This window comes from Dromiciops gliroides, chromosome 2 (genome assembly GCF_019393635.1).
Source record: "Dromiciops gliroides isolate mDroGli1 chromosome 2, mDroGli1.pri, whole genome shotgun sequence".
NCBI lineage: Eukaryota > Metazoa > Chordata > Mammalia > Microbiotheria > Microbiotheriidae > Dromiciops > Dromiciops gliroides.
In genome coordinates, this window is record NC_057862.1 from 167,760,868 (window position 1) to 167,778,397 (window position 17,530).

The window sequence follows — 17,530 nt, forward strand, 5'->3', positions numbered from 1 at the left end:
TTAGATAGCCTTTCAGTGTCAATAAGTCTTCTGTGTCTACAAGTATATACCGAATTTGGAACAATGTTTTATTTCTCTTTTGTAATAAAGGACAGGCATTGGTCCAGTTTACTGTTTAAAATTTCATATCTTGAATCCACATGTAAGAGACTTTTAAAGGCAAACTACTTTGGCATTTTTGTTGAATTAATCCATTTGCCAAAGTGGTACATTAACAAGTTTCTATCCCTGCCACCAATACGATGCCCAGAATTTATTAACTCTCTGATTGAGACTAGAGTTTTAGACAATACTGAAGTAGGGAATCACATAGGAATTGCCACAAAGGAGATCAGACACTTCAGAGAAACAAAGGTGCCTCTTGGTTGCCTGCCTCTCCTAGGTCCTGAAATATCATGGGAGTGGGAAGGCAAGTGAATGAACAGGCTGTGAAGGAGGTGAGCTACTGCTGAATTGCTTGTGGAATTAGAGATTTATAATGTGGGTTGATGAAATCCCCCAGCACACTAGGTGATTGATGCTGCTTGTTGGGGCTGGAATAGGCAGGATAGTCTGGGGCGAAATGGAAAAAGGGTTCAAAGTTAGGAGAAGAGCTTTCTCTTGATTGTTAGAGGGCTTAATGATGTTGCCTAGAAGAAAAGAAGGTTTTGTGTTCAGAGAGATGTTTATGTATGCCTTAGACAGGTGGAAGGTGGACTTCAAAGGAATAGAAAAGTAGGATACAGTCTTTGCTTTTAAGGAAGATTTATGAGTAGACCAGAAAGCCCTGATCAGGAGAGCAGAAAAAGTGTTTGATTTCTTTTCTCTTTTATCAAGGTGAATTTGTATTGGATTCTACTGCAGGAGAAGGGGACTATTTGCCTTTTTTTTTTTTGAGGGACAGGGAGGAGATACAGGATTCTACTTCTACCTTCCAGGAGAAAAATACCATTACCTTTGAGCCAACTGTTGAAGGAAGCATATGTGTCTTCAATGGATGGTTGGAGCACAGAGAAGTGGAAGTAAAGTGACCTCCCCATCTTAGAATTTGTGTGATAGAGAAAAAGAAACTGGGAGTAGTCTCCCCCTAGATTTGGGGAGAGCAGATTTCAAAGTGTTCAAAGAATTGGTAAGATCCCAATTTTGGGGGAAGTCAGCACGGGATGAATAGGAAACTCTCAAGAATCAAATTATGAAGCCACAGTGGGGGAGAAAAAACCCTATTTCAAAGAGAAAGGAAGGGCAGCTAAGTGCCTCAGTGGATAAAGCACCAGCTCTGGATTCAGGAGGACCTGAGTTCAAATCCAGCCTCAGACACTTGACACTTACTATGTGACCCTGGGCAAGTCACTTAACCCTCATTGCCCCACCCAAAAAGAGAGGGGGGGTGGGGGGAAGGGAAAAGGAAAAGAGTCATCCTAAAGGGTTTAACAAAAACACACATGGGGCAACTAGATAGCACAGTGGATAGAGCACTGGCCCTGGAGTCAGGAGGACCTGAGATCAAATCCGGCCTCAGACACTTGACACCTGCTAGCTGTGTGACCCTGGGCAAGTCACTTAACCCCAACTGCCTCACCCCCCCCAAAAAAAACCCACATACACACACACAAAGACACACACATATACACACGATAAAAACAAGGATGAGTGAAAGAGGATGAATCCAAAAGTTTGATACGATTTTTTGAGAAATGTGTCAAAAGTTCTAAAGTTCAGAATGAGAAGAGGCAGAGGGAAAAAAAGTTAAGAATAACAAAAAGGATTTCATAAGCCATGTTGGAAGAAAAAGGAGTGTTAACGAAGGGACAAAACCGCTGCTCAGGTGGATGGAATGATAACTCGTGACAGAGATCTAAGCAGTTAAACTCTATTTTGTTTCTTTTTTTCTGCCAAGGAGAATGATCTTTGTAATGAAAAGAAGGGAATAAAAATTATTAATGGGGAGTGATACTGAAGGTATTTGTAGAATATGATAATAATCACTAACTTTTATATAGCATTTTAAGGTTTGCAAAGCATTTTACAAACACTATCTCATTTTTTCCTCACAACAACCCTGAAACGTAGGTGTTGTGAGGAAACTAAGGCAGACGGAGGTTAAGTGACTTGCCTGGGATCACACAGCTGGTTAGAGACCAAGGCAAGGTTTGAACTAAGGTCTTCCTTACTCCAAATCCATCACTCTGGCCATTGTGCCACCTCCCTCATTAAGTCAAATCAGGATCATTTAGTTGGAGGAGAAGGGAGGCAGTGGGGATGCAGAGGAAGCTGTATGAATTCTACATTCTTGGTGCAGACCCTGACTCTGGCTGGCCCTCTGGTAGTTAAGACCCAATATTAGAATCTAATGAGGGGCAGCCAGGTGGCACATTGGATAAAGCACTGGCCCTGGATTCAGGAGGACCTGAGTTCAAATCCGGCATCAGACACTTCATACTTACTAGCTGTGTGACCCTGGGCAAGTCACTTAACCCTCATTGCCCTGCTGAAAAAAAATAATCAAATGAGCCATTTGTAGGTCATTCAACAAGTAATAAAAGGAGGTTTTCTTAGCCAAAACATAGAAAAGCTCCTTAACAAAAAATATATAGTATAGCAATCAGCTCAGGTAGACCCCCTTTTGCCCTCAAATGAAATGAGTCAACAGAGCAGGATATGGTGACTCATTTGACCTTGGGACCTGGGCAAACTCCAAAAGACCATCATTCCAAGTTGTCAGCTCTTTTTATGCCCTTACTGCCTTGCACTTAGTAAGGGCTTAATAAATGATTGTTGACTTACATGAAAAGGAAACCATTTTCATGGACCACAACAGCTAGGTGCCTTAAGCCTTAGCCCCCAGGACAATCAAGTCTTAGGGACAGCTTTCTTACCTTCTAGGAATAGAACTAGTCTAACTTACATAGCAAGGGGAAGGAAACACTGGCCTCTCAAACTTGAGTACTGAAATAACTGGCAGATGTGATTTCTGAACTACCATCATTGATTTTGTTGTTTGGGGGTTTTTTGGCAAGACAATGAGGGCTAAGTGACTTGCCCAAGGTCACACAGTTAGTAAGTGTCAAGTGTCTGAGGCTGGATTTAAACTCAGGTCCTCCTGAATCCAGGGACAGTGTTTTATCCACTGTGCCACCTAGCTGCCCCTACCATCATCGATTTTGAAAAATCATGGAGGTCAAAAAAAGTGCTGCAGGATTAGAGAACTGCACATTCCTGACTTGCAGAAAAGTTAAGATTTAAGTCTACAGACCATTAACTAGTGAATTTGACTTTATTTCCAGGAAAAGAATTCTAGATTATACTATGAAAGATTTAGTTGTGAACATTCAGAAAAGATGAAGAGATGTGGGTTAGACCAGTGGTGTCGAATTCAAATAGAAAGAGGAACCACTAATCCATAAAAAAGGATCCCTGTGGGCCATATGTTGACTTAGTTTTGAAATATAATGCTATTGGGGGCAGTTAGGTGGCACAGTGGATAAAGCACTGGCCCTGAATTCAGGAAGACCTGAGTTCAAATCCAGCCTCAGACACTTGACACTTACTAGCTGTGTGACCCTGGGCAAGTCATTTAACCCTCATTGCCCCAGAAAAAAAAAAGAAAAAAAGAAATATAATGCTATCTATGTTATATTTTTTATTTTGTTAAATATTTCCCAATTACATTTTAATCTGGTTCAGGCTCATTGGTGCTTGCATATTTGATGCATTACAGCTAGGTGGATTTAGAACTAGCTGGATGGCCAGATCCAAAGGAATAGTCATTAACAGTTGTTCCAAGTTACCTTGGAAGAAGGTTTCCAGTAGGATGCCTCATCCTATGCTTTTTTCAGTGACTTGGATAAATGCATAGATGTTTATCACATTTGGAGGTGATACAAAGCTGAGAGGGATAGATCATACACTGGATTGTTAGAATGAAGAAAAGAAGGGAGGGAGGAAAGAAGGAAGGAAGGAAGAGAGGGAGGGAGGCAGGGAAGAGTGATGAATGGACTTATTAAGCACCTACTATGTGCCAGGCATTATGCTTGCACTTTACAAATATTACCTCCTTTTGATTCTGAGATAGGTGCTATTATTATCCCCATTTTACAGTTGAGGAAACTGAAGCAAACAGAGGTTAAATGACTTGCCCAGGGTCACAGAGCTATTAAGTGTCTGAGGCTTGTTTTAAACTCAGGTCTTCCTAACTCCAAGTTCAGGACTCTATCCACTGTGCTGCCTCATTAGGCCAAATCAAATAAGATGATTTGGCTGAGGAAAGAGGGGAAGCACTGAAGGGGCAGAGGAGGATCTGGACCTGTGACTTCATCATTGTGAGGAAATCTCTGAGTAGAAATCCCTTTCCCTAATTCAGATCAACAGCTCAGCTCTATCTTATAGTCATAGAAAGTTGTTCAGGGCACTGAGAAGTTAGTTGACATCCCCATGGTCACATAACCTGTATATGTCAGAGACAGTACCTGAACCTGGACTTTCCAGATTTGTGATGAATTGTAATAGGGTTAAATGTGAAAAGGTAAACTTGACAAGCACAAGATGAAGGAAGTTTGGCTAAATAGAAGTTCATCTGAAAAATATGGGAGTTTTAGTGCACTACAAGCTTAATATGAGTCAAAAGTGCGATAATGGCAGCCAGCCATGAAATCTTAGGCTGCATTAAGAGAGGCACAACATCAAGAATGAGAGAGGCAGTGCTCTTGTGTAGTCATCTCCTCCCCCCGCCCCCATTAGAACCATAGCTGCAGTATGATAATCATTTCTTAGTGTAAAATTTTAGGAAGGAAATGGATAGGTCAGAGAGAAGGTAACTAGGATGATAAAAGGCCTCATAATCATACCATGTGAGGATTAATTGAAGAAACTGGAAATGTAATTTCCAGGACCCCTCTTACCCATCAACCCTCAAGAATCCTTTCAAAACATAATTTATGAGACCCCTACCCAAGTATTTATTTTTCCTCATCAGCCAGAAGACATGGTTAAAAGCAAAGAAATTAAAGAAATAACATCAGCAATTAAACTGATCACAGAACATCTCTCACAAACTTGGGACTCATTTTCCCTTATATGGATCCCCCTTAGTGGGAAGAACAGACATACATAAGGATCATTCATTGGGCATGCACATATGGGGTACACATATGGCGACACACACCTCTGATGCAGAACTGCCAATATCTTCTGGTGATTTCATTAAGCTATTATCCACTGGGGATCATGTCTCTATTTCAAGCAATCTTCAGAGCTACCTAATTCTCTCTCTACCTTTCCGGGGAATGCTGTGATTAGTAAGCCTCTACCCTGCAGAAAAGGGATCAAGCACTTTCAGCCAGAACTTCCTGCCTCTTAAGTATTTCCTAAGCCCTACCTGTAGTCTTCAGCTGAGGTTCTTCAGGGTCACCTGTTACTCTGTCTGCTATGCACTGGGAAGTGTTGTGGTTAGTATACTTCTCCCCAGTTGGGGAGGACTATACCTTTTTCAGCACTTCCCCTCAGCCAGGATGCATTCAGAAGATAGAGATGCCCCTGGATAAGATAATATTGCTTCACTGAATTTTTTTTTCTCTGATTCATTTGAACTCACATTTTACTTAACATCAGAAATCTCAAAACAAAATTATTTCTCCTGAACAAACTGAACACTCCTCAGAATGTCTGCCTGTTAAAGGTCTAGTCTAAAGATTCTTTCTCTTTCTAGGAAAGTCCTCTAAAATCTTTGTATAGTTATAGGTATATCACATCCCAAATCTCTATGATCCTGAGTCTCTGCATCCTGGGGATACATTTGCAATACAAATCCCCTATACAGCATTCTGTGTATAATCTCATAGCCTAAGTTAGAGGGTGGGCGTGATACACACTCAGGTCATCATCTCTGGAGATTTTGATATTTCAGTGGTATAGGGACTATGTTATGTTTCTAATTGTATTCCCAGCACTTAGCACAAGTACAGACCAGAAGCAGATCTGGAGTAGAGACTGCTTTGCACTGGCTATCCTACATACCAGGAATGCACTCCTTTATCCTTTTTATGTTCTATTATATTTTAGAATCTCTCTTTTCCTTTAAGATGCAGCTAAAAAAGATGCAGCTCAAGCATCACTTTGTACCAATAGCCTTTGCTTTTCCCACCTCCACCCCTCAACCGTTAATGCCTTCTCTCCCAAACCACCTTGTGGTTAACTATTTTGTTTTTATTCTCTTTATATTTATTCCATTATATACTTACATTTCCTTGTTGTCTCATTCATTATATAAGTTCCTTGAGTGTAGAAATAGGTTAATTCATTGTATTTGTATGCAGTGCCTGGCATATAGTAGGTGCTTAATAAATGCTTCTTTAATTGTTTGATGCCCACCTTGATCTCCTTGTTGATTTAGCTCTTCTTCCCAGGTGTTTCGAGAGAGAACAGAGTTACCATACTCTACCACAGTAACCATACAGGTCAGAGCTCTATTTAACTGGTACTTGCCCTGTGTTATTACTAACAAAATACCCATTCTTCCTCTCCTGATCTTTGTAATTTAGTCACCAACTACAAAGGAAAAGTCTCCATCTTCCCTACCCCCCAAACTCCAGTCCTCATCCACCTCAACCCTCTCTTGTTCTATCTTTCACTTCCATTGTGCCCTTTGGAGCACCTCCCAATTTTAGCATTAATAAATTTCCTTTGATTCTAGATCTTTTTCTTTCAGCTTTTGCATTTTCTAGTACTCTCAGAGAGAAACCAAGTTTCCCCAATAAGTCACTACATCCTCTGATTAACCTTCTCCAAGATATAATACCCCATAATAGATTGAGCCAGGAGGACTAGGTATACATGCCCATTGTTCCTCACTGCTACTTCTAGATTCTTTGTCACCATGATTCAACTATCTCTCCTCCTTTAAGATTCTTCAATTTATATCATCCTGCCTAGATTCTTATAAAAGTTGTCTACCCACTCCCAAGTCCTTTTCACTCCTTCCTCATGGAGATCAGTATCTATCTTGTGATGGTCCTCTCCATCTCAACCCCTGCATTTATACTCGGGGACTTCACTAGTTACATAGATGTCTCCTCAAACACCTTACCTTCACAATTCATAAACTTATTCAATCCCCATGACTTATTCACTCCCCCCATAACTACCAAATGAGATAGTCTTACTCTAGATTTACCATCACTCTTTACTGTTATACCCCTGTGATCCAGAACTGTGAAAATCATCTCTTTCTCCTGTCATAGCTATCTAACCTTCCATCTCTCTTACTGCCCTAGTCCTCATAAACCTATATTTTGGTTTCACTGCAACTTTTAGAGTAAGGGTTCCTAACAATTTTGGGAGTGGGAAGGGTATCATGGAACCCTTTGACATTCTGGTGAAGCCTATGGATACCTTCTCTGATAATCCCTTCTCTGCTAATGTTCTTAAATACATAGGACTATATAGTTATATTGAAATACAGTTATCTTTATATTGAATTGCTTGTGTTTCTAAGGGGTGGGTTGGGGAGGGAGGGAGGAAGTGAATTTGGAACACAAAGTTTTAAAAATGGACATTAAAATTGTTTTTACATGTAAATGGGTGGAAAATAGAATTCTAAATATTCTCTGAAATATACTTATCAAAATATGTTTTTTAAAATATCGGATATTGGATAAATATTGTTATTAAAGGAATTAGAATAGTAAATGAGGAAACAAAGCTATCACTCTTTGCAGATGATACGATGTTATACTTAGAAAATCCTTGAGAATCAATTAAAAAACTACTTGAAATTATTAACAATTTTAGCTAACTTTCAGGATACAAAATGAACCCGCATAAATCATTTGCATTTCTATAGATTACCAACGAAGTCCAGCAACAACAGATAGAAAAAGAAATTTCATATAAAATAACTGCAGACAATGTAAAATGCTTGGGAGTCTACCTGCCAAGACAAACCCTGGAACTATATGAATACAGCTATAAAACACTTTTCATGCAAATAAAGTCAGATCTAAACAATTGGAAAAATATTCATTGCTCATGGGTAGGCCAAGCCAATATTTTTAAAATGACAGTCCTATCCAAGTTAATCTATTTATTTAGTGCCTTATCCATCAAACTATCAAAAATATTTTATAGATCTAGACAAAATAATAACAAAATTCATCTGGAAAAACAAAAGCTCAAGGATATCAAAGGAATCAATGAAACAAAAATGCAAAAGAAGGTAGTCTAGCAGTACTAGATCTCAAACTATATTATCAAGTGGTAATCATAATACAATCTGTAACTGGCTAAGAAATAGAGAGGTCGATCAGTGGAATAGAATAGGTACAAATTACACTAAAGTAAATGATTATAATAATCTAGTATTTGATAAACCCAAAGATCCAAGCCTTTAGAACAAAAACTCATTATTTGAGAACAACTGCTGGGAAAACTGGAAAAAAGTAGGACAGAAAGTAGGTATAGGCCAATAACTCACACTGTATACTAAAGTAAGGTCAAAATGAGTACATGATTTACATATAAAGGGTGATACCATAAGCAAATTAAGAGAGCATGGAATAGTTTATCTGTCAGATTTATGGACAGAGGAAGGATTTAGGACCAAAGAAGATATAGAGAGTAATACAAAATATAAAATAGATAATTTTGATTATATAAAATTGAAAATTTTTTTCACAAACAAAAGCAATGCAACCAAGATTATAAGGAAAGCAGAAAACTAGGAAAGAATATATAGAGAACTGAGACAAATTTATAAAAATACAAGCCATTCCCCAATTGGTAAATGGTCAAAGGATATGAACAGGCAGTTTTCAGACAAGGAAATCAAATCTATCTATGGTCATATGAAAAAATCCTCTAAATTACTATTGATCAGAGAAATGCAAATTAAAACAACTTTGAAGTACCACCTCATACCTATAAAAGTGGCAAATATAACAAAAAAAAGGAGACTTGGAGGGGATGTGGGAAAATTGGGACACTAATCCACTATTGGTGGGGTTATAAAAAGACCCAACCATTCTGGGAAACAATTTTGAACTATGCCCAAAGGGGTATAAAACTGCAAATTGACCCAGCAATACCACTGCTAGGTTCATATCCCAAAGACATCCCCCAAAAGAGAAAAAGACCTATTTGTACAAAAATATTTATAGCAGCTCTTTTTGTGGTAGCTAAGAATTGGAAATCAAACGAATGTCCATCAATTGGGAAATGGCTAAACAAGCTATGTGGTATATGATGGTAATGGAATGTTATTTGTGCTATAAGAAATGACAAGCAGGATGATTTTAGAAAAGTCTGGAAAGACTTGTATGAATTGATGTATAGTGAAGTGAGCAGAACCAGGAGAACATGGTGCACAATGACAGCAATATTTTTTGATGAAGAACTATGAATGACTTAACTATTCTTAGTAATACAATGATCCAAGACAATCCCAAAGGACTAATGATGAAGCATACTATCCACCTCCAAAGAAAGAACTAATATTGACTGAACACAGACTGAACATGCTATTTTTTTACTTTCTTTCATTTTTTTTTCTTTTATTTGAGTTTTCTTGTAAAAAAAACTAGTATGGTAATTTTTTACATAATTGAATATGTATAATCTATAACTGGTTGCTTACTGTCTCAGGGAGGGGGGAGGAAAAGGAGGGAAGAACAGATAGAATTTGGAATTCAAAACTTTAAATTAAAATGTTTATTAAAAAAAATAAGTTCGGGGCAACTAAGTGGAACGGTGGATAAAGCACCAGCCCTGGATTCAGGAGTATCTGAGTTCAAATCCAGCCTCAGATGTTTGACACTTACTAGCTGTGTGACCCTGGGCAAGTTACTTAACCCCCATTACCCCCCCCCAAAAAAAAAGTTCATAGAAGCCATGCACTTCAGGAGGGAGGAAGGGGAAAAATTTGGAACTCAAAATTTTATTTAAAAATGAATTTTGGGGGCGGGTAGGTGGCACAGTGGATAAACCACCAGCCCTGGATTCAGGAGGGCTTAAGTTCAAATTTGGCCTCAGACACTTGACACTTACTAGCTGTGTGACCCTGGGCAAGTCACTTAACGCCCATTGCCCCACCTCCCCAAAAAGAATGTTTTTTAAAACCCATCAATAAATACATAAATAAGTAGAAAGTTTCACCTACAAAAAAAAAACATGCTCTAATCTGTCCACTCTAAATCTTCACTTTCTTCTCTCCAGAGCCCTGATCCAATAGCTATCTAATTCACCCATATATTATTTTTTATCTTTGCCATATTAGCCCATCGTTCACCCCTTGCCTAATCTTAACCATGGGTTACCCTCACCATCTGCTTTCTGCACTCCGGCTCATTTGTTGCTGAACACTGCTAGAGGATGTTACACTACTGTGCTGTTTGGGACCCATACATAACGATATTAACAAATCTCAAATCTGGTTTCTTATAGCTACATGGCAAATTCAGTAACCATGGAAAAACTACATAAAAAACTTATTGAGCCTTAATTTTCCCATCTGTAAAATGGAGACAATAATACACGCACTAACTACCTTGCGGAGTTGTTGTGAGGAAAACACTTTAAAGTTTACAGAGTATAAGTGTGAGTTGTTATTACTTATTATTTCCCCAAGGACATACTGGTAGTCAGCTGAGAATGGAATCTGGGTCACCTAACTCTTCATCTAGAACTTTGCCCCAATACATCATGCTGCCTTCCTCTTCCTCCACCCTCCTTGCCCGCTCTAAAAGCATCGAGGATAATGAATCATTCCTGGGGCTGATAACTAAGGTTCTCATTTGTCAATGCTGTTTTCTTGTGCTTTCTAATACTGGAAAGGAAACAATCATTGTGGGAGTCAGTTGCAGGGGCTGTGAGATCAATAGAAAATGTGTTTGTACCCTTGGTCCCTTTTGATGTCCCACTCTTAGCTATTCCCCCTCTAGGGACTTCAGAAGGGCAGAGTCGACAAACTCCTTGGAAAGGAGAGTCCATGCCTGAGGAGGAATTGGGACTATGAGTGTTTGTGAGGAAGTGTGTACTGATAAGGGTACTGATGGGTTTGTGTTTGAGTTGTGCTGGAGTGTTTATTGAGTCTATGTCTGGAAGCCTGGATAGGCGCTCATCTGTGTGACTCAGAGGGCCTAAGGAAGAGATAAATGAAGTAGTCTGACCAGAGACAGTCCCAGAGGTGCAGGGACAAGGGACAGCTTGTGGAGGGTAAAGGGGTGGAGTAGAGGAGGGAAACAGTTGGTTTGTAGGCAGAGCTGCAGAGAATGATAGTTAATTCTGTAGAAACTTTAGGATAACTGAAATCTATATCCTAGTGTTGAGTTAATTAACATACAGAATCAGGTGAGGAAGTATCACAATTAATTTTAAACTGAAAATTCAAGGACAAGTCTAGTCCAGGAGTAGGAATGGAACAGTCTAGGTTATGGTCCCCAAGTATAAATATATGGCCCCCAGCTGGTCTATTCTCACCCACACAAAATGACCTGAGGAGAATGGGGTTTTTTCCCCCTCCACAAACAACCGTGGATAAGGTTAAAAGGACAAGACCCAGTGGTGAGGCTTTCAGGGACAATGCAAGAAAGTCTCTTCTCCAGCAGGCTGTACCCAGATCATACCTTCAAGGGAAGGGTACATAAAGGGCAGACAGAACCAAGTGGGAAAATCAACAATTAGGTGTGGAGACAGCTAGCTGAATCTTGAATGATAGTAAGAGACACATCGTGACTTGCCTGCCTAAGTACAAAGGTAACAAACTTGAGGATGAGGGTTGGAGGGATGAAGCCAATGATCAAGAGACATGTGGGAGGGACCAATGATAAATGGAATTTCTGGAGGACAATACACTAGGAGGTTTAACATCCAAGGCCACTCAGGTGGTGTTCTGAAATCTTATTAGCTTCACACTCATGACCTAAGAGGCAGACAGAGCTCTGTGTGGGTGAGCCAGAAGAGCAAGGGAAAGTGTTGTAAATTGAATCAGAGGAAACTTGCTGTCAGACGATGTAGGAATATTTTGGGAGCTAGGTAAAGCCTATACTGAAAAGAAAGACCCCCCACATGGATGAAAATGGGTACCAGGCTCTGAGCAGGGTTTTTTTAAGGTGGCAGAACAATTTTTGAACTTTAAAAATGCAGTGAAAGTGACTGTGAAAGAACACAAACAAGAGGTTTGTAAAGACCCTCACTCAAATGGTCAGGAGGTGATTTGGCAGTGTAGTTGAGGAACCAACAAAATAGTCACACTGGAGCTGACAAAATTCCTTCCCCTTGCCTCTTCCCTCTCCCCCATGTGGGACAGATGTGGAAATCAGTAGAAAAGCAGAGCTAAAATACTCATATTCTTCTTTTTAGACAATAAAAAGAAGACAATAGCAAATAAAGATTGATAGAATTGGCATTGCAGAAATGTGGTCAAAGACAAATAAATGGGACGCTGTCTGCAGAGCACATGCCGGTTGCCAAGTCAGAGGAGCATAGGGGACATAGTGCTAGACTTAGCATTAGTTGGATCTGAGTTCTAACCCTGCCTCAGGCACTTAAAAATTGTGTGACCATGGGCAAGTTGCTTGACTTCTCTGAGACTTATCTGTAAAAGGAAGAGGTTGGACCTGATGATTTATGAAGCCCCTGACAGCTCTAAATCTGTGATACCATGTTATTATTGTTTGTCCCTCGTTTTCAAAGAGGATCATGACAGATGTCATGACTTGGACTAAATTGGATTTAAGTGAGGAAGGGCTATGCAAAGTCACTAGCCTCACTTTCTCCTCCACAGCTATCTGGGTCCAGTGGCAAGATGTGTTATCAGGAAAACTGGAGATAGTCCTGGATGTTGAAGGCAAGTGGGGTGAAGTGACTTGCCCAAGGTCACACAGCTATTAAATGTCTGGGGTGAGATGTGAACTCAGATCCTCCCAACTTCAGGGCCAGTGCTCTATCCACTGTGCTACCTAGCTGCCCCGCACTATGATTGGAAGGAAAGACTATGGCATACCATGGTAGTACTGTAAAATATCTTATTTGAACAAGAGAGTTGCAGTAAAAGTTAGAGACAATAAGGTGTAGTAGAAAGAGCTGGGCATCAAGAGACCTGGGTTCTTTCCCCACTGTAGCCACTAAGTGAGTGACCTTGAGCGAATCACCTCTTTGGGCCTCAGTTTCCTCACTTGTAAAATTAACTGCCTCTTTTAACTGATACTTCTGCACATCTACTATACATTTACTGAACTCCTACAAAATTTCATTCTTCCCTTCTTTCTTTCTACCTTGTGTATACATGTCATCTCTCTCCAAATAGGTTGTAATCCCTTCCTCATCTTTGTTTCTTCACAGTTCTTTATTCTTTGTAGGCTCTGGGTAAAGCATTAAGTCCAATTAAACTAAAACTTGATTTTAAAACAGTGAACCCAACACATTGCAAGATCCCAAAGTACCTTCTCAATGACCAAGAATAAATTGATTTATGTTCAATAACATCACTTGAGTATAAAGACATTTTTTACCCTAATCCACATAAGTGATTTTCAGTGATTTAGAAATTTCTGGTCAGCAGGAAGGAATCAAGCATCTATTAAGCACCAATTGAGTCCAGGTACCATTAGGAGTCAGTGACCATGTTCTAAATCATTGAAAATTGGTGAGGTGTCATTTGGTCTATATGTATTTCTTGAACATTTATTCAGTATCCAGATTTGTGCTAGGTTTTCTGGAGATATAAAAGCAGTGAAAGAACTAATCCCTGCTCTCAAGGGTCTAATCTATGTAGAGGAATAAGGATAATACAGATGAACAATTATGGGCCAAACTCAAAAATATTGTGAGCCCGGGAAGCTAGGTGGCACAGTGGATAAAGCACCAGCCCAGGATTCAGGAGGACCTGAGTGCAAATCTGGCCTCAGACACTTGACACTAGCTATGTGACCCTGGGCAAGTCACTTAACCCTCATTGCCCCGGAAAAAAAAAGAGAAAATGTATTGTGAGCCAAACTGAACGTCAAAGAACTTCAGTATAAGCTAGAGTAACACAGAAAGGCTAGATGGAGGATGTGGGAAGTGAGCTGGACCTTCAAGGTTAGGATTTGGGTAGGTAGAGGGGAAAGAACATTCCAAGTATGATTGGGATGGAAAACAGTATGAGAAGAGTTTGGGAGGCTTAGAGACGTAGTATATCTGAGGGCCAGTGAAAAGATTGGATTGACTGGAAAGTAGAATTTACATTGGAAAGTATTAAGTAATAAAGGAAGAGGTTTTTGTTTTTAAGAAACATCCTTCACTATACAAAACCAGTACCATTGCTAGAAGCAAGAGTTGGGTTAGCGTATATCATTACTATTGTATAGAGTACCTTAGAGTAATTATTTTTTCCCTTTCTCTGTAGGCCCTGACTTATTTAGCTCAAAGAACCTTGCCCTTCAAGCACAGAAGAAAATTCTGAGCAAACTAGCGAGTAAAACCGTGGCCAATATGCTTATTGATGACACCAGCAGTGAGATCTTTGATGAGCTCTACAAAGTCACCAAAGAACACACCCGCAACAAGAAGGAAGCCCATAAGATCATGAAAGACTTAATTAAAGTGGCGATCAAAATTGGGATCCTCTACCGAAACAATCAGTTCAACCAAGAAGAGATGGAGATAGTGGAGAAACTCAGAAAGAAGTTAAATCAGACAGCCATGACCATGGTGAGCTTCTATGAGGTGGAGTACACTTTTGATAAGAACGTGCTTTCCCAGCTCCTGAATGAGTGTAAAGACCTGCTTCATGAACTGGTGGGGAGGCACCTGACTCCCAGGACCCATGGACGCATCAACCATGTCTTCAATCACTTTGCAGACGTGGAATTCCTCTCTTCCCTCTATAGCCTGGATGGAGAGTGTCGACCCAACCTCAAAAAGATCTGTGATGGAGTCAACAAATTGCTGGAGGAAAAAATTCTTTGAATTTTTTCCCTCCATTTCCTCTTTCTTGATTTAAAATGACAGTCACTGAGTGTCTCTAATGAGAAGCAGCAGCAACAACAACAAAACAAAACCCCTGTAAAGTGTATCAGTTTTCTGTCTCGTTTATCTAGCAGATGCTAGCTTCGTTCCGAGTCCAGGTGTACTTCCAGAGCTTCCTGATGTTGGATTTTTAAAGTATGTCTCTTTGCAAGTGTTTGATGTAAATGGCATCTCAGAGACTTGTTAAGGATAGTTGATAACATATCCCAAGCAGGGGAACTATTCTGTTGAACTACAACAAAATCCAGGAAGATCACCAATCCAGCTTGTTCAAGTGTGTGAGGGGTGATTAGTTTGGGAGGGAAAGAGGGAAAGAACAACAAAATACAAGCGACTGGCTTTTAAATGTCGTCTTCCAGGTGTGCAGATTTTAAAAAATAATAATAACCTAGAAATTTAAAGAAACCCAGCCTCCCAAAGCAAGAAAATGTATTCCCCACCCCATTCCTACTCTCCCAACCCCCAAGCAACATGAATTAGAATATAGATCAAAGACTTGCTATGGGAAGTAAATACACCTTCATCACTTTGTTGAGGGGTGGAGAGAATAGGGTGGTCATGAAGAGAGTTTTCCTATTTCAGATGTTATAGTACTCCATGGGGGGCAATTTCCTGGGCATATGTCAACAGTCCCTAATGAGAGGTAATGTCCCTTCTATACCTGTCCCTGGGAGATACACACATCTCATATCTGTGTGTGGCTAATCAGCTATGGTTCAAGGAAACTCTACCTGACCCAGGCACACAACCAATAAGGGTTTATACTGATGCACAGGTGAAAATCAAAGGGGAAGAAGCCCTTTCCTTCATTCTTGACCTTCCCAAATTTCACTGCACCATTTTTTTGGCCCATTAAACTGAACAGCCCTTTGAACAAAGGAGGAGCTTGTGATTATGATTCAGAAACAAAAACCACCTGCCAAAAGATGCTTCCCTATAATAAGAACAGTGAAAATGACAAGAGAGAAATCCAGATGTCAGAACACATGCCCCACTCTCTATTCCCTGGAACAAGAAGGATCATACTGTCTCAGATCGTGGTCCAAACCGGCCCCGTAGTCTGTCTCTGATAGCAGTACCCGTGCATGGATGGATGACTTGTGGGAGGTCATGGTTGCAACATCAGCCAAAACAGCAACGGCCCAGATGCCAACTAGTCAGACTTGAATTGCTCCCATTGTCAAAGTCTATTAAACACTTCAGTGAAAAACAGCATTGTGCAGGTGTTGGGTTTTTTTTTAACCAAAAGAGATTTTCAGCCTCTAGGATAGCATTTTTTTAACTGAAATGGAGTGGGGAAGGGCAGAGGTAATGGAATTGCTGACGAATCCTTCTTGCCCCCATGTTCTCAAGAACTGTTCCGACCTTTAATCACAAAGGAGGAATTGGGGCACAGTACTTGCTGCCTGCACAGGTATTGAGAGTGGTTCTGTTTCATGTTGCTAGCAAGGAGCAAAGGTCAGTGAAGTTCAGCCAACCTGGCATCCATGGAAGCTGCAGGGAGCAGGCTTCTAGATTTTCCCATTGCACCTGCTTACAATTCCTGCCTCAACAGTGACTTGACAGCTGGAATTGTCCCATCTAAATGCCTGACTTGGTGATTCTAAAAATGCCACATGGGGCGGCTAGGTGTCGCAGTGGATAGAGCACTGGCCCTGGAGTCAGGAGTACCTGAGTTCAAATCCGCCCTCAGACACTTAACACTTACTAGCTGTGTGAGCCTGGGCAAGTTACTTAACCCCAATTGCCTCACTAAAAAAAAAAAAAAAAATGCCACATAACTAGCTGGGTGACCTTGGGCAAGTCACAACCTTTCTGGGCCTCAAGTTTTATTATCTGTAAACTGAGGGGATTGAACTAAAGGTCTCTTCTAGCTCTTAAATATTGTATTACTAACAATAGTAACCCTCTGCACCATTCTTCATTGAAAAGGCCCTTGCAAAAGAGGCTAGCCTATGCTTTAAAAGAATAGTACCTACCTATGTCCAAGCCTTTATTCATTACTTAAGATTTATTTACTGAATAGCTAATTAATTATTAAGTATTAAAAATGACTTAAGAATCGGCAAAGCTAAATCACAGGTTAGGACATCTGCTTTCAGTTTTCACTTAGCAATAGGGTCAGATCATCTAAAATCACAGAACTCACTATTTCCTTGGTTCTTCATATACTTCTTACTCTATAAAGACAAAAATCAAAACCAAAAAGGGCTAACAAATGAAGAATTGTTTTATTTTGCTTTCATTTTTGTTTGGATCTATAATTCCTTTGTTGTGGGAACTCCCATTTATGTATTGTTGAGTCATTTCAGTTATTTCCAACTCCTCATGACCCCCACACACATTTTGGGGGTTTTCTTGGCAAAGATACTGGAGTGGTTTGCCATTTCCTTCTCCAGCTCATTGTACAAATGAGGAACTGAGGCAAACAGGGTTAAGTGACTTGCTCAGAGTCACACAGCTAGTAAGTGTCAAGTGTCTGAGGCCGGACTTGAACTCAGGTGAACCCATATCCTCTTATTTCAGAAGCACTTGAACCACTTTCCTCTGTACC

General features: G+C 40.1%; 1 protein-coding gene across 1 annotated transcript in view; it reads left to right on the forward strand.

The window, feature by feature from the left end:
- Positions 1 to 16,696, forward strand: part of TNFAIP8L3 (TNF alpha induced protein 8 like 3) — a 101,958-nt gene extending 85,262 nt beyond the window's left edge. The window contains exon 6 of the mRNA XM_043980477.1: positions 14,354 to 16,696. Coding sequence (XP_043836412.1) covers positions 14,354 to 14,916 — 563 coding nt within the window. The 3' untranslated portion in view covers positions 14,917 to 16,696. The remainder of the gene's footprint in view (positions 1 to 14,353) is intronic.
- Positions 16,697 to 17,530: the final 834 nt, after the last annotated feature.